Consider the following 27789-nt stretch of genomic DNA (forward strand, 5'->3'; position numbering starts at 1 on the left):
GTGCCGGGGGTCCTGCAAGGACCTCAGCCAATTCCCTCAGCACTCGGGGGTGGAGATCGTCCGGACCCGCTGATTTAAATACATCCAGTCCCGCCAGACGCTCCCTGACTAGATCCTCCCTGACCCTGGGCCTGGGTGCGCCTCCCCCAGGGCCTGAGGGGGGCCCGGTGGCGGGGGCTGATCCAGCCCCTGCTCAGGAAAATGGAGGCAAAGAAATCATTAAATATGTTAGCTTTGTCATCTGGTGTGACAGCCAAATTTCCTAGTGTGTCCTGCAGGGGCTCCACATTACCCGGTACCTTCTTTTTACCCCCTATGTATTTAAAAAAGGACTTCTTGTTGTCCTTGACCCGGGTGGCTAGTCCCAGTCCCATCTCCACCTTGGCCTACCTGACTGCCCCCCTGCATCCCCGAGCAACTGCAGTGTAGTCCTCCCTGGGGATGCCCCCCCCCCGCCATCGGGTGTGCACCTCCCTTTTAGCTAGGAGACGTTCCCGGATGCTTTTGGTGAGCCATGGGGGCTGGTGTGCCCTCCTGCCCCCTTTGATCCGAGTTGGGATTACCTCCCTTTGGGCTTGGAGGATCGTCTCCTTAAGGAGCGACCACTCTCCTTGGACCCTGTCTAGCACAACATGGGGAAGGTACTTGAAAGACCGGGAGAGAGGCTGCTTGCATTTGATTTCCAGTCCACATTTGCAAACCCGGGAAGAAGGTTCAGTTAAGCCTCCAAGATTTGAAGCAAAGACTCATAGCTTCAGTGGGCTTTTGGAGTTTTGCAGTTTATTGCAAGAGTCTTTGAGCCCAAGAATACCCCCAGTAATGACTGGCGGAGCACGTGCAAATGCAGCCGCTCCACAAATAAGCTATTCTTCATTGTACAACAGTCAGAAAGAGCAACTTCAGCTACAGGAGATGCAGCAGGGCTTTGCTTCTCATCAAAGATCTACCCTAGCCTTGAGGTCCATTTAGGCTACTCGGGTTAAGGCTTACTCATTACAGCCTACCAGTTACTGTAGCTACCAGCACGTTGGGTTGTGGTATCACATCCTACCAGTTTTGATTCCCCAACCAAAAAGACTAGGTGCTTGTTGACAGCTGGGTTTCATGGGGACATCCTTTGCCATGAGTCCAGAGCAGAGCTGCAACTCATGCCTCTAGAGTTGTAGCAGGATGCTCTGTCAACGCATCCCCTTCCCTCATCTACACTAAGTAACGTGCTTTATCAGGGCCTGTTCCTCCAGGGCTAACGCCTCCTACCTTTCTGGCCTCTGCTCAAGTGCAGATTAATCTGACATGTAGCTAATTTGGTCTTAGTTGGAGCACAGTCCCAATATTGGGAAACCCCAAAGGCACAGTGGAGAACAGAGGGCTTCATCTGAACCCCCAACCACTTCATTGTGCTGGAAGGAGTGGTTTTACAAGCTCATTGATGCATTGGCAAAGAAATTTGAAGGAATCCCATCCCACATCTTCTGTAGCTATACCTGTAGGTTGTATCCCCACTAGCTCTGTGATCTTGAAGAGTCCCGGCAATTCAGTGGCGTTTGCCATTATCTTTGGAGGGCTGATAGGGTGCTTTCCCTCTCCGGTAGCATAGCCCATGTGGCTCACTTCCTGCTGGGAAGCCCCGACTAAAATCTGATCCAAGCTCAAAAACAAATGCAACTTGTGGATGGAGAATTTGCATTGCTTGGTGAAAAGGAGCATGGTGAAATCCCGGAGCGTATTGAAGTCCGGAGAGTGCTGTACCATGAGACCAGAATGACCTGCCATTTCCCCCCAGCTTCAACCTGGATTCAAAGACCATGCTTGTCGGGTGAGAATGACCCCACATCCCTTTCCAGGGATTCAGGTCTCTGCTGACGTGCTAAGATCGGGGGCAGTTTCAGTCGTGTGGACATTTCGTCCTTAGGAAGTGGCTTGATCACGCTGGTGTAGTCGGTGAGCAGGTAGATGACACGGTCCCCTAAGCCAGTATCACTTCATCCAGCCTTGGGGATTGCTATGCCTGAAAGAATTGGGGGTAAAACTCCACCAGGAGTCATTTGTCTGAGTTCATCCTGGGGTAACCGTTTGCTCAAGGCAAACAGGTCATCGTGGCTCGCTCCCCTGCCGCTTGATGGCAAGGCACAGCAGTAGCTGCCTTCTGTGTGCTGCGCTCCAGAACAGCAGTGTCTGTTCCTGATCCAGATATAATTTATGTTGGGATACAGAGCTGGCATAAATTACACCGGGGGTGTTGGCTGGTCCATGCCCAGAGCCCAGATCATCTAATCTCAGCCACTTCCAGTCAGCAATGACCCCGGCTGCATTTGGCAAGACCTGCTACCTACCAGTCAAAGAAACTCTTTGAACCTTGCAGTGCCCCTCATCAAAGCTCACCTGAGGCTCCATCCATCGGTCTCCCTGCATCACAGCACCTAAGTGCTTGTCCCTACAGTGTGGGGACAGATCCTGCCACTCCCAGTGCATGGTTCAGGGTGCCCAGTGCTTCTCCGCAACCAGGACTCATGGTCAAGGTGATATCATGCCTGATGAAGGGTGTTTGTGCCCGAAAGCTTGCAGTTAAAGAATTTTTTTTGCAAAAATCTAGTTGGTCTAATAAACGATACCATGCCTTTACCATGAATCCTGATTGCTTTTAGACCAATACATCTCCAACCTGAATACCTGACGGCGCTTCACGGGAAACTCTTAGCACCTTGCTCTGTCGGGTTAGTAGCAGCTCCCCAAACCATAACAAGAGGGACTTGTATGGGAAAAAGAGCAAAATCATCAGCACCCTCTAGAGAAAAAAGGTTGCATTACAGATTAACGAGAGCTATTCTAATCCTAGCTCGGTGCTGTGGGTCGGTGAAGCTCCATTATTTAGATTTATAACAGGTTTGTCCCTGGCTTGGTGCTCAAAGAGACCAAGCAGAGCCAGTCCCTATCTAAGTGATAGGCGCCGTTGCATTGCTTTCCCAGAAACCTCCCAGGCCCTTGGCTCAGATATAATCCTGGAAAGGCCGGCAGGGAGAGAGCCCAGGAGATATTTCTAGGTGGTGGACTCGGGCCTGTCCAGATGTGGAGTGTAACATGTCACAGAGAGCACGCACGGAGGAGGACAGCTTTCTGGAGGGGAGTCAGGGAGAGACATCCAGGCAGAGAGCAGGAGCATTTGCACGTGGGTAGTGCCTCCAGGAGGTAACCTCAGATCATCTCGTCTTTAAGACCTGGCTCTGAGGCTTTTTCTGCCCGGCAGCCTTCAGAACGGGCAGATCTTGGTTTCATAGTAGTTTGGGGTCAGAAGGGACCTGAACAAATCATCTAGTCTGACCCCCCGCCACTGGCTGGAGCACCCTCTGGGATCACACGACCCCAGACAGGCGTTTGTCCAACCTCTTTCTGAATTTACCCAAGGTAGGAAGTGTTAACGCTTTTATTCTCATCATCATTATTTTTCAATGATTTAAAGAAGAAGACGTGGGGTGGAGGGGAAGGGGTTTGGGCTCTTTGGTTCATTTAGAAGACGACGGGTTTGGCTAAAAAGGTTGGCAGACTCAGAAAGATGGGACGCGTGGCTGGTGCGGTGTGACGTGGTGGCTCTGGTGGCGTGTCAGTGTGTGTGTGTGCACACCCGTGCCGTGCCGTGCCGTGCCTGAAGGAAGATGGCAAATGGGCTGCCTTTGTCTCTGCCATGCTGTGTGGTACCCTGTTTTGACCTGGATGGGCAGGAGAGGATGGATGGTTCAGCACTGGAAGCAAGACCTGGGACGTGGGCCAAGGGAGAGCCGCCCAGGGTGCAAGGGTTCAGTAGCCAGTGGCTTTCACGAAGGTGGGGACCACAAGAGCAGTATGGAGATGTAGCCTCCTCCCAGGAGAAAAACAGGTGCTTCCTATGTCACCCTGTGCCATCGCAGGAAGGCCCTGCCTCTGAGCAAGAGCGGCGCATAGCGGGCACTCGTCTGCCTGCGTCTAGTTGTCTGCCTGCGCGGCCGCCTTCCTGTCTGTCTCTGTGTGCGTAGCCAGCCGTGTCCGCCGTGTATTTCAGACCCTGCGTGCGTGCACGGACCGGCTTGTGCCTCTGCTCGCACGCCCCATAGACCCTGCCGGCTTGGGCAGGGGTCTAGAAACCATTTAGCTGTGAGGGACAAGCACATTGCTCTCAGCTTGCCTGCAAGGCAGACGGATCCTCGAGCAGCCCCGGGGGCTGCAGATGAGATGAATGACGACTCGCTGCGAGGGCCATAACCCTGCAAAGGCTGCGGGAGTCTGGAGGTTGCGTGACCTCGCCACGGGTCCAGGCAACGCACAGCCACGCAGCAGATTGATCTCGGGGCACCCCGGGTCCCGGGCTCCGTGGCTGCTGCTGGGTGGCCTTCCCTGAGGCTCTTGGAGCTGTATTTTGCCTCTGCCCACCATCTCAGTGCTGCAGCCCTGAAGCCCCTCCAGCCAGCTTTGCTTCGGCGGTTCGGCCGCAGCCTTGGGACACTGCCGGAGATCTCCCTAGAAGCCCAGAAGTCATTTAGGGTTAGAGCCACAGCCCAGAAGGAGGGGAAGGGGTCTCGACTGGAACCCCCCTTGGGCCGGGGGATCTGCCCTGGAGCACCCCGATCCCACAGTGGAGAGTATAGCCAGTGAGTGCCTTGAGCATCCCCTTTCTCCCCTCGCTGCATCCCAGGGTCACTCTTTCGAAGCAAGGCTCAGGTGTTATCTAGCCACCTGCACCCAAGACTTGCAGAGAACTGGCGCTGGGGGAGACCCAGGTGGTGGTGTCAGCAATAGGCCTGATGGACTAACCTGCCAGCTGCGATGGCCGCGCACGCGGCGGGCCTCTCGCACCTCCCCGCAGCCCGGCTGGGCGGCAGGAGCAACCTCGCAACAACCTCTCCGCGGAGAGCTGCTCTGCCGGGACCTGTCCTCGCAGCCGGCGGTGCCAGGGCCCACCCCTGCATTGCCCCTCACTAGTCCGGCACCCCCTGCGCCCATTCAACAGCCTCCCCCACTCTTCCTAGAGATCGGGTGCCTGCATGAGAGGGTAGTGGCAGCTGAGGCAGTGAGAGCAGGGACTTGCAAGTAAGGAAATGTATACAGTCAACTCAGCTGCAAGTGGCTGGTAGTGCTGGGCATGGACCGATATCATGGACGTCTTGCCCGGAAGCAGAAGAGAGCATAAAATCCAGGCCCACTAAGCCATGCCCACAGCCAGCCTGGTAGTCTATGGCTGTCGTCCCTGTCGTGGCACCCTGCTGTTGCCTTGTGTGTTTCGTAACGTGTGCGTCTGTACGGCATTTAACACAACGTGGCACCAACCCTACCTGTGTCTTCGGAGCATCCGCCTCGTGTAAGCTATAGCGACTGTGAGCAGTCCATTAGGTACTGAGCTCTTCCACTGCCTCTGTGTAGCTATGGGCTGGTCGTTTCCCTGCTCCCTGCCTGTTTCCCCACCCATAACCTGGGCATAAAGCCATCCTCCCCACCCCACCCCTTTGAGATGTGCAGACTGCACTTGCTATGCAAGTGCTAAGGAGCATGTTACTGGGTGATTGCCGGTTCAGTCTGCTCTCCTGAGAAAGAGGGAAGCGAGCTGAATCGACTTTAAGAATGCAGCCAGTGTTGTATCACAACGTACTCATTGCCATGGAGGTAAAACTTCAAGATAAGCTCCGAAATTTCCCTGACACAATCATCGCCTCCATCAGATAAGCCTACTGCATAAATAAAAGTGCTGTAATTTAATAATCCTGTAGCTCCTAACCTTTTAATGAGGTTCTCAGAAGGCATCGAGTGAAACCATCCTCCCCAGATTAAAGGCTTTTATTAAAAACAACTGGATCAGTTTGATCTCTTCTCTACTCTGGGGGCTGGGCCAGATTCAGCGCTGCTGTATCTGCTGCACAGTTAATGGAGTTGCACCAAGGTTGCTTTTGGCCTGTGGACTACAGGCTGGTGCCAGGTCAAAACTGAACACGGCTCCAGCTCGTACGAGACCAAATGCAAGAACTTAAGACCTTGTGCGCTGAAAGAAGAGATCAAGCTGGACTGAAAACAAAGCTGGCTTGACACAGCACGGGGAGGGCCCCCCTGCCTGTGATGAGAAGCTGAAGCTTTGGGGGTGTTTTTAAATACCGTGGTTGGTTCAGTGCACGGCGTACAGAGCTGAGAACGCAGGAAGACCCAGTGCTGCTCTATACAACTTTCCCCATTATACCAAAGGGGGCACGGGCACCGCTCACTGCAGATTGATTGATGTTTCCTTGGGCATCCTCAGCAGACAAGTGAACATCTAGACATACGTGGCTGGCAGAAGGAGTAGGTGGGTGTTGTTGAACAGATGCCAGAGTTTTTCCCTAATAGGCTGGTGCGTCTGAGTGCTGAGCACAGACCGTGCTCTTGGGGGGCTAATGGAGACTTGTGGGTACTCAGCCGTATTCAGGATGGTGCCCGTCCTCTCTAACCATCATGGGATCTGCAGTTGCTACAGTCAGCATCACTGCAGCCTACGCGCTGTGCACCCAAGTCGTCAACACCTCCGCCTGGGATCTTCAGAGCATCTTGCTTATATTTTCCAGGCAGCCTCCCTAATGCAGGTGTAAAGCCTCCCGACTGGAAACATGCGTGTAAACCCATTTAGCTTTCTGTCCCATGCAGAGGAGAGTAACGGAGCAGCTTGGGCTTGTCGTTGTGAGGCCCATCTGAACGCCTCTTAGGAGGTGGTGCTGCATTCGTTCCCCCATCTGTAAGATCTCTGGCTGAGCGGTTGAAATATTGCTCGCAGGAGGTGAGAGGCTAAATTGTACAATGGTTAGTTGCTATCAGGAGGTGGCAGAGAGAAGTGAGCCGGGTTTGCCTTTTGTGCGCGTATGCTGGTGTCTCTCTTCCCAACCTTGTTTCCACCCACTCAGACCTTCAGCTGTGGTCGATGGGGGTGGTAGACTGCTTTTGACATTTGGGTCACAGGTGGCTGTCTGCAATCCCATCCCTGAAGTCATTTTTATGGAAAAGCCCCGAAGAGTCCTGCCCATTGCCTGGTGGTGTTAATTAACAAAGTGCTTGACGTTGTCTCACCCCTGCAAACCGGTGTTCTCTTCATCAAGGCTCTTCTGTGGACTCCCGTGTCTCCAAGCTGTAGCTGTAGGTGTGTGCAGTGAACCATCAGATGAGCCCACCCAGACCTGGAGAGAATCTGATGGCATCTTCTCCGTGGTTGTCACCAGTGCACACCAATGCATGTCTTTGATTGCACCAAAAGAAAGCCCCTGCATTTCACAAGCAGCCACTTGTGCTGCTGTGTTTAATCAAAGATGCTACATCTGTAATCAAAGACACTAATTCTGTAATCAAAGACGCTATGTCTGATGGAAACTGGAATAAGCTGCGACTTGGCAAAGCTTTGCACCCACGTGATTGGTGACATCTTTTAAAGCAAACCTCGGTGTCTTCGTACTGTCCTGTTACACTGAAATGCACCAAAAGACATGGCACGGGTTTTTCTCTCTGGTTGGGTACACACTGTGGTGTCCCTGCTGATTGCAGAGGGGATGCTCCTGATTTACACCAGCATAACCGAGAGACAAATCTAGCCCACTGTCCTTTCTGCACACCCCTGCACACTACCTTTTAGCAGTGCATGACTGGCATCTCCTCTAATGGACATTGCATGGGTTACTGCACCGAGCATGACTGCTGCATGCGTTTCTGAATGTCATCAGACTTTACCCTGAACTGTCTTTGTATGTGTCTCAAAGTTAAAGTTCTTTTCCATCCATTAACTGGCTTCAGGATGTCAGAGAGCGCCAACAGATTAGGAGAGTCAAGAGCTTGCTTTCCTCTTCCCGGCTCACGTTAAATATCTCCCAAGGTTTTGAGCAACCAACTCAACATTTGACCATCTGTCCACTGCAGACCAGAACAGTACTGGCATATACTGCACATCACACCAATATGCTGTACGCTGTTTCCATAGAGAAGGTGCACCATGGAGTACAGTCTGTATCCCAGATGCAGACATAAAGGGAACAGCCTAACAGGAATCCATCGCCGCAGCCGTTTCATTCTGGGCTCGCACTTTATGTTAAGGATGCACCGTATAAATAGCCCACAAAGAGTTAATAAGTGGTTATGAGATCTTTTCATAACTGATTAATTGATTATTATAGTCAACAGGTTAATAGATAACTATAAGCAGCTTATAGCACGCTTTACAGTCATGCACATAAGCCTAGTGCATATAGTACTCAGGATATACCATTAATCCTTTATGAGACATTAATAAATACACGTTTAATATAAAGTAGGATCAGCCTGGACAATATTGGCCCACAGAGTGATTCTTTTTTTTTTTTTTTACATTACCAAAGAGCGCTGTTCCAAATTTTTTTAGGTGCTAATCAGGAACATCCTGTGTGCTTCCATATGCAAACTGAAATAAATATTTAATTTCAAATATTGCCCCTTTTTTTTTTTGGATGCACTGTGGAATTAGCCAAACTCCAGCCACTCTCAGCAAAGATCATCGTTCCAATCCAATAAGACTGAAAGGATTTTGATTGCTAATCAAAACCAAAACACACACAAAAATAATTGTGTTTGCCTTTGTGTTGTTTTTTCCATATTTGTTGGGCAGAAAAATTAAGTCTAGGTGACCCTGATGAGAGGAAAAGTTTTAAAAATATTCCCATTGCCTGTTGAACTGCCAAGAAAAAAAAGAGTAGATGAACAATACAGTCGGATCCATTTTTTGCAATTTATTTCAGCTTTCATGTTCTGATCTCGCATCATCTATATTTAAAAAAAAAAAAAAAAAAGAGCGCGCATAACATGATGAGTGTTGCTCCATCTGAAAGAAATTAGGAAGAGTTGGAGGTACTGGGATCTCCTTTGTGTTCCAGTTCTCCTTTTTAAGGTGGAATATTTCATTTCCCTGAACCTTGAAACATTTGCAAGTAGATCAGAGCGAACACAAGCAAAAACCCCGTCGGGAACAGTCTCCTGCTGATCTGGACAGAACCTACCAAGCCTTTTCCATCTGCAAACTCTCTGACAACTCCCAATCTGCCCCTAAATAAGGCAATTGAACTTCTACTGAGTTTAAATAAGAGTTAGTGTCCATCGGCCTGGCTGCCGTCACAGTGTAATTTTAGGCACGCACAAACGGAGTAGAGCTCAGCTGCAGGGTCGTGCCCAGGTAGTGGCGGAAGTGGCCGCACCAAAGCTTGTTATAGGAAGGATTTTTTTCACCCTTAAAAAATAATAATAATAAAGTGGGACTGGAGGGATGGGTATTGAATTCATGTGGCCACAGCCCAAATAGTTTCTTAGTTATATCCCAGCCCCCATGGTTCAATTTGAAAAGAGCCTCGTACTGTGTAATGTGAGAGTTTGACCACACGCCTCTGTAAGCATGCTCTCTGTGGGTGAACTTCACTCTGTGCAGTGAGTTGTGTGTCCTCGTGCTGCTGAATTTTACCCTTGGAGCATCTCATTCCCCGAGAGACCCCCCCAGTGGAAGTGGTCACCCCCCCAGGGCCTGGTCTGAAATGATCCCTGCTCTTAGACGGGCTCGGTGGCTGGCACTGACTCACGGTGTCTTTACTGCTTGCCGCTTTCAATTTGCAAATCTGCATTGTTTGCCACAGAGTCGCTGTAGGGATGGTAGAGAAGGCACATTGCACCCTCCTTCCTGTGGATGGCCACCCCAACTTGGTCCTGTATGCCGATAACCACCAAATGTGCACCCCTAGCCTGTCTGATCCATTGCTGCATTTCCTTCATAGTCCCACGTGTGCAAAGCAAACCCCCTTGCTCACAGAAGAAGAGTCCAGGTTGGTATTCTCGCCCCCATTTATCTGCAAGCTCAGGCTGGGTTAGTAGCACTGCATGACCTGGTCCAGAGAAACCAAGTCTTGCCCTGAGCTGAGATCAAACCTGTTGATGGCTTGAAGATGTTTCCTTCCTTCCTTCCTTGCCCACCCTGTCTCTCACACTTCCCGACTCCCGGCAGATGCGAAAGTGCTTGGAGTACAGAGAGTGAGGAGGTTATTTGCGGGCCTGAGGAGACGCTGTAAGTACAACGAGATCTTGCAAGAACGAGCCTGCTCTTCGGAGAGCTCCGGGTCGGTTCTTGCAAGCCCAAGATAAGATACGAAATCCCGTTTGAGTGCTGGTCTGGACTGAATCTCTCTCGGGTCCGTTGCTGCTGATTCAAAGATGTCTGCTCATTTCACGTGAAGCTTTGTTCTCTGTGTCGGCTCCGACTTCTCAGAAACCCCTGACCCAGTCCTCCAGAGAAGTTCACCCTGCACCCAAACGCGTGTAAAACACTAGTGCCGTTGGGTCATACGTGCCTCGTGCTGGTGACAGGGAGCCATGCTCATTGCTTTGCCTTGGCTTCTCTCTTTCTACAGAAGCCCAGCGCCGACCCTACTACGCTGACTATTCCCCAGCACGGAGGTACATCCATACCCTTTGTACCAGCCACTATCTGGACCTGTTCATTACCTTCATCATTGGTGTCAACGTCATCACTATGTCCATGGAGCACTACAACCAGCCCAAGGTAAGAGCCATGCGTCCTCCGTGGAATACATCTGAGCCAAAACCTGCTAGGAGGAGCACTGGAGGAATTGAGGACCATGTCCCGTTCTCACTGGGTGCGTCTACATGAGAGGCTCAATGCACAGTAGCCTAATAACACTGCATCGTAGCATGCCGGGCAAAAACCGTGCTAATACGATACTGCGCAGTCGTATTACGCTACTGTACAGTACGTGTTGCTAAAAACCACGTGCCGGTGCCACTGCACAGTAGCAGTTACGGCACATTTAGTTAGTACTTCATTAAGCAAGTACTAAACTCAACGTGCCGTAACTACGGTGCATTAATGAACATGTAGACGCACCCCTGGATTATCACGGGAGTCTCATCTCAATGAACATCCCGAGCCATCAGATTAAGCTCCATCCTTGGGGGTTTTCAAAACCCAGCTAGACAAAGCCCTGGCTGGGATGATGTAGTTGGAAAGGTCCTGCTTTGAGCAGGGGGTTGGACTAGATGTGACCTCCCTTCCCACCCTCGCTGTCTACAACTCTAAGTGGCATTAGTACAATTAACTTGTTAGCTTAAGCTCCTATTCTAGCTGTTTTAGGGCTAGCTTTTACCGTACAGCCAGGGAAGAGTAGCTGCTGACTCTCCTCTCACATTAACAAGGAATTGTCCTCTGAAGTCAGTCGGGTGATGTGTAGATGGAAACCCCCAGCCAGCAGAGAAGAGTACGGCAGTGTCTTTGAGTTGTACACAAGTGCAGCTAATAAGTGCAGGGAGAAAGGCATCTTTTTCTCAGTGGATTTGGAGTAAGTCTGCCCTGTTCCTTTTTCCTGATATACCGTACAAGTCTTTCCTCTTGACAAAGCCCTTGGCGTAAAGATTTTGGTCTGTCCATTTGCACTACCATTCTGGCATGGAACCGGGTTTAGATTAATAGATTCATAGCTTGTTAGGGGCTGGAAGGGACCTCGCCAATCATCACGTCCAGCCCCAAGGTTGCAGCCCTCCAGACCCTTAGTTCGGTTTTTAATAATGTAATGTTTGCCGCGTAACCTGCAAAGGATTCTGGGAAGCCAAGCCGCCAGGCACCAAGCCACGGTAATGCATGTTGTTGACCACCTGCATTATTCTGTGCTTGTCATTTCTTTATGGAGCGCATTTTGTTTTATTTGTAAGCATTTGTCCTGATTAGGGCTCATTTACATGTGTTGACAGCAGGGTAAAACTCAGCAGACTTATTCTGCAGATGTGTCATGGTAAATGATTCCAGGATTGGACCCAGTAGAGAGACCTTAAGTTAAATAATATATTGCCAGGCTTTTAACAAAGGTCTCTGTATTATGTTGGGCAGGATAATGAGACCAGAAATAAAGCAAGCTGGGCATTGAGAAACACACCTGCAAAAGCTTTCAGATCTTGTTCTTGAAAATCAGTGCGTGCTCATCCCACACATCTGGGGAAAGCAGAATTTGGGTATCACCTAGATGTACAAAGGAGAATTTTGACCTGAAGTGAGGCTTTCTCTCTAGCTCTTGCATTCCCCCAGTAACCAAAGCAAATAAGCGCTTTTATTGCTCGTTACTTTTATCTTCCTGTTTCCTGTTTTGCCTATTTGTTGCTACTCAGCTTTGCAATTTTGCATATTTGTAAGAAACCAATATCCATGCTTGACCCCAGAAAGCCCAATCAGAATAGCTCTTTTATTCTGGAGCCGTCTATTTTAAGGTTTGAGTCGTGTTTGCTTGCTATTGTTGGCCTCCAACTCCAATGAAATCCATTATAAACAGTCATCATCTTAGACTATAAACACTCCAGATTCCTGACTTCCGAGAGCAGCTTTATAGAGAGAGTGAATATTGCACCAAATATGGACATACTTTGCCCAGCGCTAGGGATGCAACATATTTCAAGAAGGGAAGATTTCATCTGTCTCCGACATTATTTATTTCACTAATTGTACTAAATAAAGCTGCATTCCTTGAATTGCCATGGAGGAATGAGCCAGCCAGTCCTATGCCCTGTCCTACGCAATGCTGGATAACTCAGAAGAAGGTGTAGGGCCTTCATAAAGCACCTGAGAGCAAAGTTACAGTTCCCTTTTGATCCCATCAGTGGACTGGTTTGTTTCCAAGGCTAGAGATGAATGTCCTTGCAGTGCCTTGGCTTAGTTCAGTGGTGCTCATTAACCATCTGGCCCCACAGGCCAGATGAGTGGCCTGCCCATGGGTCAGATCCAGTACAGGGTAAAACGCATGGAGTTGGTCCACAGGTGGGATCCAGCCACAGAGTAACCGTGCGTGATCCAGCATGCAGGACTGCATCGCCAGGCATGCAGGGGTCCCCACCCGTCTGGAAATTTGGTGTTAGGGGAGTGGTGGCAGCACTAATTGCCATGATTTGCAGAGCCACAGCAATTAACACTGCTATTTCTCCACTGCCAGATGCTGGACCTGTGGGGAGCACTTGCTGGATGACAGCCTGCAGGCCAGAAGTTGAGCACTGCTGGCTTAGTTAATATTACTGCCAACAATGTTCTGGTTATTTGAATGTATAACCGTTCTGCATCATTTAATGCAGCCATGCTCTGTTGCAATGCATTGCACAGGCTGATTCCACACTGGGTTACAAACAGGGGTTCATTCAAGTCCTAAAACCTCAGATCTGGATCTGGAAAACTTCTGAAGATTGGGCTTTCCAGACACTGGGATTTGGCTGGGGTCTGCCCGTAGTTTAAAAGCTACAAATTTTAAGCACCATGAAAACCTGGCACTCTCCAGTTTGCATGGAGGTTTGATTCTGATGTACTCTTACTGCAGTGACTTGCAAATCAGGCAGGTGCTTCAACTAGTCATTCGTGTGCAGAAAAGCTGGTCTTAAGTATCCAGTTACCGCTGTTTCACTCCTGAATTTTGCTTCACTTTATCTTGTGTCCCTGCCGAGACTGTCCTCCTACCCGCCGATCCTTTTGCGATGGGACTCGGGTGAAGGATATAGATCTAATGGATGCCTTTCTTTCAGTCCCTGGACGAAGCACTGAAGTACTGCAACTATGTGTTCACCATCGTTTTTGTGTTTGAAGCTGTTCTCAAGTTGGTGGCATTTGGTTTTCGACGATTCTTTAAAGACAGGTGAGAGTATTATAAATTCCTGTGATAAATGGGGACTGGGCTGGGGTATAGGCCAGAAGTCAGGCAAGGGTCAAAATATTATCAACTGGTTGCAGGGAGTGAAAATAAATCCAGAATGACCCTGCTGCTCCTGCTTTATTGAGAAATAGGACATCAACCCAGTAGGGCTTGAATTTATTATGTAGGCCCGTTCACTGAGTCCACTCAAAACACTTATCACTGCTTAATTATACTTAATCATCCTGAGCAGACTTCTGTACCAGGGAAGCCAATTAGAATAGCAGCCAGGTCTTCCTTAGCTCAAACAGATTCAACCTGTGCACAGTATCCAATTTCCAGGCTGGATTAGGGTTGGCAGAAAGAGTGTAGCTCGGGAGGGATCAAGAGATGTCCTCTGTGGTCTTCGGGCCATGTTGGACCAAGTCAGCACAGGTCCTTGGAAGTCCATGGTACTTAGCTGATTGATACTAGCTGAGGTTCCCATGCAAGATACTAGATCTGAATTGGAAACAGGGTGCTGGTTTTGCTGAGGGAGAATACAGGGTCACTGCTCCTGAGCACCTTTCTGGCATTGCTGTCCATGACCAGCCTTTGAGGTCTGTGGTTTTGTCCATTAGATGGAACCAGCTTGACCTCGCCATTGTTCTGCTTTCCATCATGGGCATCACCCTGGAGGAGATTGAAATGAATGCGGCGCTCCCCATCAATCCCACCATTATCCGGATCATGCGGGTGCTGAGAATAGCAAGAGGTAAGAGTTGCGTTTTCCAGTCTTTGGCCTCTTCACTGACCCCTCCTGGCCTCTGACGTAATGCCATGGAGGTCAGGGAGGGTCACTTCAGGAGCAAAGTCAGCCCTTTACGCGCGGGAAGGAGGGGGCTAAGCAATTTGGGTTTCATTCGGGCTTCCGGGAACACCGGGTTTTTGCTCCAAACGTAGCTCACCCAAGTGCCATAGTCATGCCCGGATCAAGCTGCTAGTTTTGACCGGCCTGTAATTCAAACCGAGAGTCACCGACCTCTTACAGGCGGCAGTCGGATGTTTGCTGTGGCTGCAAGCAGGAGGAAGGACTGGTAGATTTCCCCCCAGCTCATTCTCCTCCTGGAGAAGATGCATCATGTCCTCAGGCCGGGGGGATGTGCTCCAGGGGGGAAAGAGGCAGAATCGACCTGGAGAGATTATCTCCAGGAGGGTCCAGCAGAAGCGAGGGCCAGAAGTGAGACACAGGGAAGGGTTATCTGGGATCCTGTCTCCTAAGGGTCACACCCAATTGCATGAGGGTCAATCCGGAGTCGCTCCACTGGCATGGATGGACTTGCTACCTGACGTGCACGCAGGGAGAAGCGGCCCTGTTACCCTTTAAATGAAATTCTTTCCCACGGCTGGAGTCTCTGTTTCCCAAGGCTTTGCTTCTCATTGTAGTACTGAAACTGCTCAAAATGGCCACCGGCATGCGAGCTCTCTTGGACACCGTGGTGCAGGCGTTGCCCCAGGTAAGCCCGCGGACGCGACCCATGCAGCACAGGCACCAAAGAGTTTGGTCTCCCTTGCAGACACGGTGCTTGTGTCGCAGCATTATGCACCTCGAGCGTGGGTCCCTGGCCCCAGGGCTTCTCCCCTCCGAGCGCGAGGGGTCGAAAAACTTCTTACGGTTTTAAAGAAAAGAAATGAATGTTTCCAAAATATCTTCAGAGCGTGTAAGGTCAAATATAGCTGTTCCTCAACCACTTCCACGACCCAACCGCGGGCCTTCTCTCGTGGTCTGAAACTCCCGTTCCTCCCATACCCTACCCCTTCAAGGTCAAATATTCAAGTAAATAATAGAGGTTTATCTTCTTTAGCGACGATACATTTTTTTTTCCTCTTTAATTCTGTAATAAGAATTGGGGGGTGGGAAATGTGACGTTAAATGAAGGGTCACCACCAGGAAAAGGTTGAGAAATATTTAGACGGACTGAGCACCCCAGTGCTGTGGGCATAAGAGTGAAAGGGCTTGAGAAGCGCTTGACGTACCGTCTGTCCTTACGTCGCGTGCATGGCTCTGACTTGGAGGAGTCGGCGCCAGGGAACGGGGCTCGGTGCAAAGAGATCCTTACTCCAGGTTAAACGGATCTATCGGCAAAGAGCTGCGAGCTAAAAGACGCCGCAGCATTGCCAGCTTTCACATTATTTGATGTTTGTCTTCAAATCCTCAGTCCCCCGGGACCGTCTTGTTAGGGGAACGTCTTTTTTTCTTTCGAAACAAAGAAAGGTGGTTTCCAGTTCTCATGGTTGGGGGGGAAACCCCAGTGCCAGATTATGACACGCTGAGACCCTAAGCTGTGTCCAGTTTAGAGGCCCCATACGATCAAAATAATCCACGAAAATGGATGTTAACTCAATATGAACAATAATCATGGAGCCATGGACATGGATATTTTTGTCATATTCGAAATGAAAACGTCCAGTTGTTGTTCTTTCTTATTTAGAGGCCTCTCATGTTGTGGGGCCCTTAGCTGTAGCTTCAATAGCTTAAGCCTAAATCCAGCACTGCCTAAACCCAGCCCCAAAAAGATCAAGATCCAGAAAGCAACTCAAAAAAATCCACGTTTTTGTGTGCACGCGCTTGGTTTTTGATCCTGTTTTTAAGCCAATGGAGTGACTTTTTTTTTTTTTTTTTTTGTGGCTTGACTCATAATTTCTGATCGATTCGTTTTGGCAGGCCCGTAGCATGGGAGAGGAGCCCTTGATGCTCCACCGCTCTGCATCTGCTGGAGTCCTTCACCGGGAAGGGCTGAAAACGCTGCCAGATCACAAGGGTTACGTTTCCCGTCTGCTTTGCTGACACACAATGCAAGATGGTGGAGATTTTTGCTGTTTTCCTAGGGCTTAGCTGACAGGGAAAATTTACCAGCAGGATTATACCAATGTTATTAAACCACCAGGCTCTGTCAGCATAACTCCCTGTGTGGACACTATTAATCTCTGATAAACATGTCACCATGGGGAATTACAGCTATAGTGTTATAATGACACCCATAGAGATCTGCCCAATGTAGGCGAGCTCTCCAAGCGCTCGCTGGAAAACAAGCGGCATTTCTTTTTCTTGGAAAGTCCCCTTGATCCATCAACGCTGCCACTCCAGGCGGTTTTAATCTAAACCATTGGCGCTCTGGTATTCAAGCCTCCCTTTCAAAGAAGGCCTTTAGCTGAAATGAAAGCCCGGACTTCACAAGCCCGACCCCTGCGCTGGCGGTGGATTTGTGTATGTGCTTTTTTTTTCTCACTCTCTTTTTTTTCCTCAAGCAACATGATTACAGACCCTTTGCTTTTTGGTAAAGCAATAGCAAGGCCGGAGGGTGTTTTTTCCACGGGCAGCACTTGAACCCTGGCTTCTGCTCATGTCAAATCTCCCAGCTCTTGTGGGGAACAGTGAGTTGGGAAATGAGAGTTAAGGCAACTTGATCCCAAGGCTGCACATGAGATCCCCGCTCTCCTTTGAGTTTCTTTCTCCAAGATCGCTCTCCCCATCTCGCTGGCAAGGGTTCGCAGAATGGCTGCTCTCCTTGAGCCCACTCGTTAAGTGATGAGACGGAGGAATTTTATTTGCATCGGTGCCGATGAAGCTGGTGGAGAAATGCGTCTGGCTGGAGTGGGCTGCAGTAGCTCTTTCCAACATTCCCATGCGGTAGTGATTTCAATTAATTACAAAATGCTGGTATTAGAATAGCCTTTTTTTCCCCCTCTTTGGGATGGCTGATGTCAGTTGACTAGTCATTTTTTTTTTTTAAGCAGGAGCTCTGGGCTCAGGCCAAACCAGCAGAACAAAAGGATCCCACGGTTTTGAGAAGGGTGGTGTTGGCATCCAACGTTTGTGGCTGGTCTTAACGTGACATCGAGTGTCCAAAGCCGCCAAGTACATTAGCAGGCTTGGTCACCTCTCCTAGAGCTTCCAGACTGAACATCCCCCGATAGCACTGTGCTGTGCGCCCCATTGCACCCAGCTTCTTCACAGGGTGGTTGCTTTTTTCCCCAGGGTTTTTTTCTCTTTCCCCTGCAAAATGCCTGGAAAAGATGGGACTGAGCAGAAGGAGAAGCGAGGCAAAGAAACAGTGATCAGGGGCAGACCTTTAAAGGGTAGCTCTATACTCCAGCCCCTCTGCCCAAAATAAGTCAATGCCCCCCAAATGGGGGGGGAGTTCAAATTGGGATCCAACTCTATGGCTTGGGCGACCTGTTTGCTTGTTCGGGCTGGTTTCACCCAACGCAGCTCAGCCCCAAGACTGCATCGGTGTTTTAGTGAGGAGCTTGCATTTTCCAATGTCACTGTTGGGTTGACCAAGGGAGGAAGGTGTCTAGTGATGGGGCCAGGGCCACCCACAAAGACCTTACTGCTCTTTCCCTTCCCGTGGTATAAGCTTCCTAGAAGAAGAAGTTTAAAAAATGCAGAACAGGAAAGGGAAAAATGCAGGGAGAAGAGTTAAAGAGCAGCAACATAGCATCTTTGGCAGTGAAAGGGACTCTCCGGCAGACTTGCAATGTTTCTACATCAAGGGCAACCATTTGCTCTCCGTTACACTGGTGTAAACCTGGAGCGTGTTTATTGATTTAGGCTAAATAACTCCAAATCAACAGTGTTACGCTGGGTTTTTAAGACTTAAAGTGACTTAGTTCATTTGAAATTGTGACACTGCCACGAAAGTACCCCAGATGTAAGGTCAGAAGGAGCTTTGTTGATCCTATCGTCTGGTTTCCCGTATAACGTCGGCTGAAGAGCACCAGTAATTCCTGAATCCAGCCTATAACTTCTGCCTGAGCTGTAGTCTGTCCTTCAAAACGACATCCAGCCTTGACTCACAGGTGGGGAGCCCTCCGCTTCTCTAGGTAGATTGTTGCAATGGTTAATTAATGATCCTCGTTGCTACAAATTGGCGCCGTGTTTCGATTCGGAGGTTATGGAGCTTGGCGTTTCCACTGGCTTTTGTTCCGCCTTTTTCTGCTCCAGTGAAAAGCTGTCACAATCTCTTCCTTATGCTGGTATTTGTACACAGTTATCAAGCCACTGCTTAACAATCTTTTGGATTAAAATACACACATTAAGCCTCATTAGCCTCCCTGGGAGGCTGGTTTTCCAGACCTTGGATTATTTTTGGAAAGCTTTTCTGAACCCTTTCCAGTTTGTTTGGTTTTTTTATATCTCAGAAACGCCAGACCTGGATACGGCGTTCCAGTAATAATCAAAATATTGCCCTTCTCTGAAGTAATACCACTGCCCCTGTCTTCCCTGTATCACCTGACTCCTACCTGCAAGGAGCACGTTAGCCGTGTTAGCTGCAGGATCGTACTAGGAGCGCACGTTCAGTTGTTCCCGACCCCGTCTCCTGATGCTTTTCAGATGCTGACTGCTTTCCAGGATACAGTCTTCCATCTCATAAGCGTGACCTACATCCTTTTCCCTAGATATATGACTTTGCATCTGATGTGCTAAAACACACATGTGGGCTTCCCTAACCCAGTTCGGTCTGCGTAATGCCTGTCGCTTGCATTGCCGGTCAGAGAGATTGCAGTCAGCCCAGGATGCCCAATGCTGCTCCTGATCACAGAGGCGAGATGCAATGCAGCCCGGCTGTATTGGCCCCTCAGTACTAAAAGTAGTCAAATACGGACTTTTTTCTGTCCAGAAACATTGGCAGCAATGACTGGCAAACACTCGGGAGCGGAGGATGCTGTTTATCTGTTGTCCTCTCCTGCCTGTGGCCCTGCTTTGCTATGTGTTGGTGAAGAAGCTAGTGCAGATGAGACATTTGCAGAAACAAGAAGCACGGCGGAGCAGCTCGGAGAGCAAAATTGCTGCAGGTTGATCTGGCTTGCCCTTCTTGTCCTCCTCCTCCTCCTCCACGGGTTAGATGCTGCTCGCTCACGCCACCCTCGTTCTGCTTGGAGCCTTTCCACATTTTTCACCCCAGTGGCTGAGAGCAAAATACCGGCCCATCTATCTCGAAGATCTGGGTGCCTTTTTTAACTTTCCAGCTGTGGAATGCACATTAATTAAACACAGGCTTGGACCATGTTATCCCCCTTCTCGTCTTCAAAGCTTGAAAGGCCGTAGAGCGGAGGTGCTGTGCCAAGACAAATGTGAAGAACTGAACTCCTAGTTCTGCGCTGCTTTTGCCTGAAGGACAGAGACTTCGCTTTGCTGCCGTCTGGGAGTTTTAACTCTTCTAGGGCCTGTAACTCCCATACAGATTTTGGTTGCAGCCTCCAGCATCCTCGAAAGGAGGGTATAGGATGTGAGCAATTGGGTCATGTTGCTGTACGCTGGAAATACACATCCATTGCAAAGGCACGGAAGCACTGTTATGGGGATAGGACTTGCAGAGGACAAGACTTAGGCCAAGGGGTCACTGCTCACATACTTGCCTGTAGCTCCCAGGGGGTCAGCAGACTTGCTCTTGGTCACTCCTGGATGGAATGAATCATGAAGAAGCCAGAGGCTGGTACGCATGCAAGAAAGCCAATGGCGCTTGCATGTGATCTTTAATTATAAATGTTCCAGAAAGTATGCAACACAAAACCTTCCCTTTGGCTAAATACATGGGCACGGCATCCCTCTTTGGATGGGAGTTTGGGCTTGTGCCGTGATACGCCGGAAATGTGCAGTGATGGGGAGACAGTGCTGCATCCTGGGTGAAGCACTGAGGATCTGGAGCCTACCCCTCTTTGGAGCCAAGAGCAATCGTGGCTAGCATAAAGTGATGGAGACCTGTACTTTTGAAGTGGAGAAGCCCAGGTTCTAGCCCTGCCTGCTTAGGTGTCACTTGTCCCTTAATTAACACTAATTGGTTCCCTGGTTGTGTTCCTGCCCCATGCCTGTTCCTCTTGGCTCAATGGGAGACACGTTAGAGAAGGCTCTTGACATCCGCAGCCTGCCCCTAAGCACGGCTGTGCCCTCCAAGGCTGTTGCCCTGGTTCCTTCCACCAGGACGGGAAGTCACGCGGATGGCCTCCGGTTTCCAGGCTGGCAAATGCATCCGTCTTATCCTGCGTCCGCTGCATAAATTACCCAGCATTTTTCCTGCTTCCCAAGTTATTGCTTTGCGTGGCGGGAGCTGGAAGGAAGCGATTGGGACTCGTGTCCTTGGAAAGAATTGGCAGAGGCTTCGTCTTATGAGAAATTGCTCTTGACAGGCGTCCCGGAGTGCCTCGTGTACTGTCTGCACGGACGGCGGAGATGCCAAGGTGTGGGCTGGTGGAGCAGAAATAATTGATGTCAGAGCAGCAAGAGGCACCAGAAGAGCTTGAAATATGCCGCAGCCAACCGCTGCGGGAGCAAGCAAGACGGGCCTTTCATTAACGCCTCTCCTGGAGCCGGCGTGCTGAGCGAGATTTTCTCTCTGATTGGCAAGGACTGTCCAAACTTGGCCCCGAGTACACGCGTCCTGCTGTCCCTGATCCGTAAGTGAATCGCGTTAACGCCCGATCGGCCCTTTGCAACCTCCTTTACCCGGGAGGGGAAATCCTGTTATTCCCTCTTACAAATGCAGGAGGAACCTGGGCGCAACGGGCCCGATACGAAGCCCATCACAGACAACGGGAGCTGTCCCACTGAACTGCAGAAAGCTTTGGATCCAGCCTGTAGGGAGGTAATGAGACGGCCCCCAGCTCATAAAACAATTCCCAGTTTGGAAGCAGCTGTCTTGGACTCTGCACAAGGCCAGGCTGGGCTCAGAAAGGAGCTTGCATTGCCCCCCCCAGTAATGAGGCATGGCCAAGGCTGAGCTGTGGCTCCAGGGCTTGAACCTCGAATGTGCGCAGCCTCAAGACCCTCCTTCAAGAGGGAGTGACATGGCTGTACCCTCCGCATCCAGATGAAGAAACTGAGCATCCAGGTGAAATGCCCATGCTCGGTGGCCCCAGATTTCCCAGTTGCTCACGTCAGTGCTGGGCTCTCTGGAGCTTAGCGAGCACCGCTGCTATGTCAGATGAGGTCAGGTGGGGATGCTGGAGCCCAAATGCTGCCATAGGGCAGTGCTGGTGATGGTGATGCCCTGGCCCCCCAAGGCAGAGGTAGCATCCCGAGTGTGCAGCCCAGGGCACGCCGCGGTGATGCACTCGGCTGCTTGGAGATGTCCAGGCGGGCTGGCTGGGCTCGGTCGTGCTGCTCCTACATCCCCTCCCTCCAGGCCAAGGCAAAGCTCCCCATGATCCGCAACCCGTGGTGCAATGGGCCATATCCTAGCAGCTGGTGGGAACCCTCTGTGCTTGAGCCTGACCTGGAAATGGGGTCTCTGCAGCAGCCCCCTCTACCTATGGGGCCAGACAAGCCTGGGGGCAGCATCCTCCATGCCCACTGCCCCCAGGCTTGTCCAGGAGAGATCTCAGAGGTGCACCATCTTTCCTGCCATATGTGAGTTGTGCATCCTTTCCCTGCCCAACAGCCCTGCCGGCTGCTCCCTAGCAAGACGTGACCTCTGCCGACGTGGGAGCCACGGGGCTGATGGATTGCACGCCGGCTGCCCCCGGGGGTGGACGGGCGGGTTATTTGTTGCTGTCTAGACCCGGTTCCAGCAGCCCCAGCACGGCTCAGGGATGCGTCTGCCTGAGAAAAGCATCATCTGCAGAGCTGGCCAAGCCTGCTGGAGCAGAACCGCCCGGCCTCTGCCGCCGGCTGCCAGCGGGACGATTGCTGGCTGTTGTTACGTGATCCCCTGGAGCACCCATGTCCCTTCCTTCTGGGGAGGAGGCAGGCATCGCCGGCCCTGAGTGCCCGGAGCGCCTGGCCAGGCTCCTAGCTGCCCCGGTCACCCTCTCCGCAGCCCTTGGCAGCCTCCCCAGATCTCCAAGTGCTTCGTGGACACGGATGACCTCCCAGCAAGGGGATTAGGAATTGGTACGTGTTGTTACAGGAGCAAAAGGCCCCACAGGCCGCCTGCCTTCAACGCTGCGCTGCTGCCCTGGCCAACATCCACGGTCCCTCCCAGCGCAGCGATAGCAGCGTGCCACCCGTCTCTTCCTCCGGCCTCTGCAGAAGCAGGGAGCTGCAGAGGCCCCTTTTTTTTTCCAGGAGCAGGTTGCAGACCCCTGCTTAGCGCCTCGCCATCGCCTCAAAAGCAGCAGCCTGGGAGGAGACGCCAGGTTGCATGGCCGGCGACGGGCTGTCCTCAGCCCGCTCCATGCCAGCGCGTCAAGAGGGCTCTGCAGCTTTTCCTGAAAGGTCTCAGCTGGAGTCCAGCCATTTTTCCTCGTCTCTCCTCTCGTTCACACTGGGTGTTCGCGGGCTACTGGAGCCGGAGCCGATGATTATTTCTGATGGCATAATATCCACTAACATTATCTTCCAGTCTCATAAACCAGTGAGCGTAAAATATCTGACTCGGAGCATCACGCCGGCGTTCATTTATGGCAGGAGTCTCCGAGTTGCCGTTCCAGTGTTTGCAAGGATCGTCGTCAACTCATTTTTTAATGAACACATTGCTGAAGCTATGGATCTGCATGCTGTAGATAGGGCCGAGTACCAACTTTGGGCCAGGACTATTCAGCCAAGACAGGATCTTGCCTTTGTAACCCTGCCGGTGACCTTCTTGAGACGGAGGAGCAATAAAACACACTCTGGTCACACAACACAATGAAGCAGTTACCTCTGCTAGGTTTCTTGCTGTTCTTGAGATTGCAGTTGCTCAGCTGAAGTACAGAGGGGAGATTTATTATATGATTTTATTAGCCCAAAGTAGCTCGAAAAGCAAATCAGAAATTGCAGAAAACGAAATAAAGCTGGTTAGATGGCAGTGTCCAAAGCAGCAGAAACTGAACTCAGCATGGGACCCTGACAGTTTTCAAGAAGTAATAATTCAGTTCAGTTCGGTTCCTTCAGGGTCTGACCACAACCTTGTTACAAAGCCAAACTTTCCTCCTAGCTCCATGCGAGTCCAGGTTGGTGACTGGCACCAACGTGGAATTACAGAGCCTTAAACACAGATCCTTATTTCCTGCCAACCCATTTTTCGTAGGCCAGTTGAATGATGGGAAGTCTCCCTTCAATTCAACCAAATAATTTTCAAGAAGGAATAAGGCATTTAGACCCGTTACTTACCGGTACTTGTCAAACAGCCTCGATTGACTTCAAAATGGCCTTGATATTCATAGCCGGACTCTGACACTTCGACATGCAGAACAGCCGCACGTTCAGACCAGAACGTAAATCCACGGGTGGAAAATTGTGCAGTTCTTTGGGATTTTACCAGCGCTGCTTTTATCCTTCCTTAATGAGCAGTCCAAGTCGAGGCAGAATCTTAAGCTTACGAGTCATTTCAAAGCTGCTGCTTGTCTGCAGCGCTATAGGGTCTCTCGATCATATAATCCATGTCTTATTTTAGGCTGAAGTCTTTGGACGGCTCAGAGTATTTCTCACTTGATTTTTTGCTGGACAGGAACAATAGCTTCCTCTTACAAAGGGTTCAAGGCTTGAGCATCTCCAGCCTCGGCCGTGACCCTCCTCAGCTTCAGCGCTGCTACAACCAGCTTTTCAAGGTTAAGAGTCTGTTGAGGTCATTCACTGTCTCCATGAGATATTTCTTTTTCTTTCTGGCTTTCTCAGCAGTCTCCCCCAGGCAGAGTGAATGGGACACGTGGCAGCGCCCAGATTTAACCCGACTGGCAGGCAACCGCAATTTTGAATTCTGGGAGCAAACCAAAATATGGCGTTTTGTACATCTCCTGCCGGGCGGCACAGATTAATGACGCATCCCAGGGAGAGAGTAACTCATGCTTCTGGCAAAGATTTGAAATGGCCAACTAGGATATGGACCGTGCGTCTCTTCTTCTTGTTCGATGAGAAGCCACGGCACCTTGCAACGTGGGAAAATCTGCAAACTCTTTTAGTGGCACCTTGCAACTTGGAAAAGTTCCCAGCAGCTTTGTTTCGAGGCATCCTGTGCCATCCCATTTGGGCAAGACATGGGCATATGCACTGAACTCTTCTGACTTCGCTCCTGTGGGTGCTTTCCATGGGCTGCTTGGAAATGTGGTGCCTTGGCCCATATCCCACAGCTCCACGCTCTTTCCATCCACCCTCTGCAGAAATGTCCACCTGGAAGCTGTGTAAATTCTCTTTACATTTGTGAATGCTTCTGTCCTTCTCTTAACAATTCATCATACACTCTGAAGACGTTTTATCTCTTTGCATTGACCCATGGCCAGCAGGATATAATTTTTAATGCAGTAGCAAAGAACAGTTATGCGCACCCCTGAAATAGTGCTTGATTGCGCCCTACGTTTTCCGTGATAAGGACAGCAGAACTGCTTCATATGCATAACTCGTTGTTTTAATTGGCAATTACTTAGAAACAGGGCATTGGGTTCTTCAGACCGTACAACATTTTGATTCGTGCACCTTAAAGATTTATGTTTCAAATTGTCAGTGCCATACCTAAATTCCTGGTGGCCCTGGGCGAACTTTTAGTATCAGGCCCCACCTTCACCCAAGATAATGATAATAATAATTGGACAACGGGAAAAAATTACCATTTTCGGGCCCCCGTTCTGTTTGGGCCACCTGATTCACCCATGCCTGTGTCTGGCCCTGCAAATTGTATTACCGTTTGAATGCACCAACCTCGTTAATGTAAAAGAAATACCTAATATGTATCTTTGTTAAAATTAGGGGGGCGGGGGGTTCTGTTGATCACATTTCTATTTAAAATAGGTAGCATGCCCTGAACTATTTGCAGTTCTCTGTGGCCGTTTAGCAAGGGAATGAAGCCCTCCAGAAATTGAAGAGATCCGTTACAGATTGCTTCCATTTTCTGGCCTCCTTTCCTAAATTTTAATTAACGCCCTTTAAATTTATGTTCTCTGATGATACCATTTCGTCTCCTGCTGCCATATTAAGTACTGGCACTTGACCTGCTATATCTCTATTACAACTGTATAGGCAAAAAAGCTTATGAAGCAGAAGAAAAATGGTAAAAGAAGTTATTTCCACAACTTGGCAAGAACTTATAGTTAAGTCTAGCCAGTTAGCTGTAATTACTTCAGCCTTCTTCTCTTGTGTGTGAATCAGAGAGCAGCATCTGTTGCTTGACGTGTTTTAAAAGCCTTGGGTCTGAGTTATTCTGGCCTCTGCGTGGTCGTCTGTAGCCTTCTTGTTATTAATAAGCTCGATATTTTTGGCATCGTCACGACCCTTTTGTCTGTTGTACGGCACCTAGCACACTTTGCAGCGCTCTGTCAATGCATTACTAATAATAGGCATAGTGGGGGGTGAGGTGTGTTTGGTAACATCTTTTATTGCGCCAGCTAGATGGTTGGCAGAGATGTTGAGCAAGTTCTTGGGCACAAAATGCCATTATTCAGGTCTGGGAAAGAAGCAGATGCAGCCTAAGAGCAATGCCAGGTAAAACAATGGCTTTTGTTTAACACTGTAACGTAGATGGAAGTCATCGCTTTTAAAAGGGAAGAGTATAGTCAACCCGTGGAGCGCAGAGAAGCAGCTGAAACAACAGCCTGAGAGGAGTGAAACTGTCTTTTACCAATGACGACACGTGCATTGAGGCTCAGGGTGCTTGCGGCTGAGTCTTGCTTGCACGTGGTTCTGGTGAGGCTGGAGAGAGCTAAGACACATGAGGTCTCGGAGACTAGTTCAGGTAGGAAGCACAGACAGATGTTTCCATTTTATACAGGTTACCAGTAAACCCCAAGCCTGGGAAGGGGTGAACGTAACCAGTGAGCCAGGGTCTGTGCTTGGGGAAGAAAGAAGGAGCTCTGCCATGCAGCTAAGCCCATGCTAAAGTCCTACTGAAGTGAAGACCATGGTGGGCCAAAGCAGCACCAGGTGTAAGCAGAACTCAAATGGCCACATACAGATGCCAGAAGTGGCTTAGACATGCAAGGGGGAAAGTGCCAGGAAGGCTTCAGTTGGCCAACATTGAGCATTGCCCATGTTTCCCCATCTCCCCTCCCCCGGTTGTATATTGACTGATGTCTTTTTGCTTGTATGTAAAATGTGATGGAGCAATGACCCTTGTGATGTCAATGTGGCTGACCCTTCTTCTGCTTTCTTCTTATGTAGGTAGGGAACCTTGGCCTACTTTTTATGCTCCTGTTTTTTATCTATGCTGCCCTGGGAGTGGAGTTGTTTGGAAAGCTCGGTGAGTAATGTGCCTGACGCCGCTTATTTCATCCAGTCGATATTTCCCTGTACCTGTTGGTTTCCTGTCTCTTCTGTCTCTGCCTCGGGCCCTTTTTTCCCATTGACACGCTCTAGCTCTGAAGATTAAAGCTTTTGCTTGATCTCAGGGTCACAGATGACACATGAGGATATAGCACAGAACCTTTCTGATGCGCACACGTGCAGTTTTGACACCGTATCCAGTCACAAAGGAAATATTTACTGTCTAAATATGAGCAGGGATATGTTCCCTAGGCCGGAAGTTTGCTGCTTAAGACGCAACACATGAGTCTGCAGAGTTGCATAAGGCTCAGGCTGATATTGGAGTGACTCCACCATACACCTTTGGCTCCTCTGATCTTCCACCTCACTTCATTATTTCCTTTCCTTTGGCTCAGTTCCTCCTCCAAAAAAAAGTTTTCAGAGTCGTAGAGAATTAGGGCTGGAAGGATCACTCAGTCAATTGTCCATAGACAGTGTTGGAGTCTTGTCCATATGATCGTTGTTAAGAACCACATCCCCCTATCTGAATTACTGAGCAGTAACCGGCTGGCCAGGCATCCCTGATGTATTACCCAGGGACGTGGCTGCCAGAGGAGGGGCAGGTCATACTGGAGACAAACTCAGCCTGCCATGGTCCTGTCCTGCTCCCAGCGCCTGGCTGTTGGAGGAGGGAATAGCCCCGTTCCTGATCCCACTTCCAAGCAGGGGTCTTTGCACCAGCCGTTTCCGGCCAAACTCAGTGTCGCATATGCTTGCACACAGTGTGGCTTCTTGCCTCCCTTCTCATGTCTGGTGCTCATGAGTAGGGTGACCATATGAGACAGCGTGAAATCCAGGACACTGGCCCTTGCACCCCCACTGTCCTCCCGTCACCCCCGAGCCAGAGGCGGGCAGCACAGGGCACAGAATCATAGGAGATCGGGGTTGGAGGGACCTCAGGCGTCATCTAGTCCAACCCCTGCTCCAAGCAGGACCAGCCCCAACTAC

The 27789-nt window shown here is 50.1% G+C and overlaps 1 protein-coding gene across 1 annotated transcript in view; it reads left to right on the forward strand.

The window, feature by feature from the left end:
* CACNA1H (calcium voltage-gated channel subunit alpha1 H) overlaps positions 1–27789 on the forward strand; it is a 398447-nt gene that overhangs the window by 349925 nt on the left and 20733 nt on the right. Inside the window, exons 24-29 of the mRNA XM_019542139.1 lie at positions 9986–10045; positions 10309–10540; positions 13546–13655; positions 14273–14406; positions 15078–15148; positions 26701–26779. Coding sequence (XP_019397684.1) covers positions 9986–10045; positions 10309–10540; positions 13546–13655; positions 14273–14406; positions 15078–15148; positions 26701–26779 — 686 coding nt within the window. The remainder of the gene's footprint in view (positions 1–9985; positions 10046–10308; positions 10541–13545; positions 13656–14272; positions 14407–15077; positions 15149–26700; positions 26780–27789) is intronic.

The sequence above is a fragment of the Crocodylus porosus genome, unplaced genomic scaffold (genome assembly GCF_001723895.1).
Source record: "Crocodylus porosus isolate Cpor-Errol unplaced genomic scaffold, CroPor_comp1, whole genome shotgun sequence".
In the NCBI taxonomy this organism is placed as follows: domain Eukaryota; kingdom Metazoa; phylum Chordata; order Crocodylia; family Crocodylidae; genus Crocodylus; species Crocodylus porosus.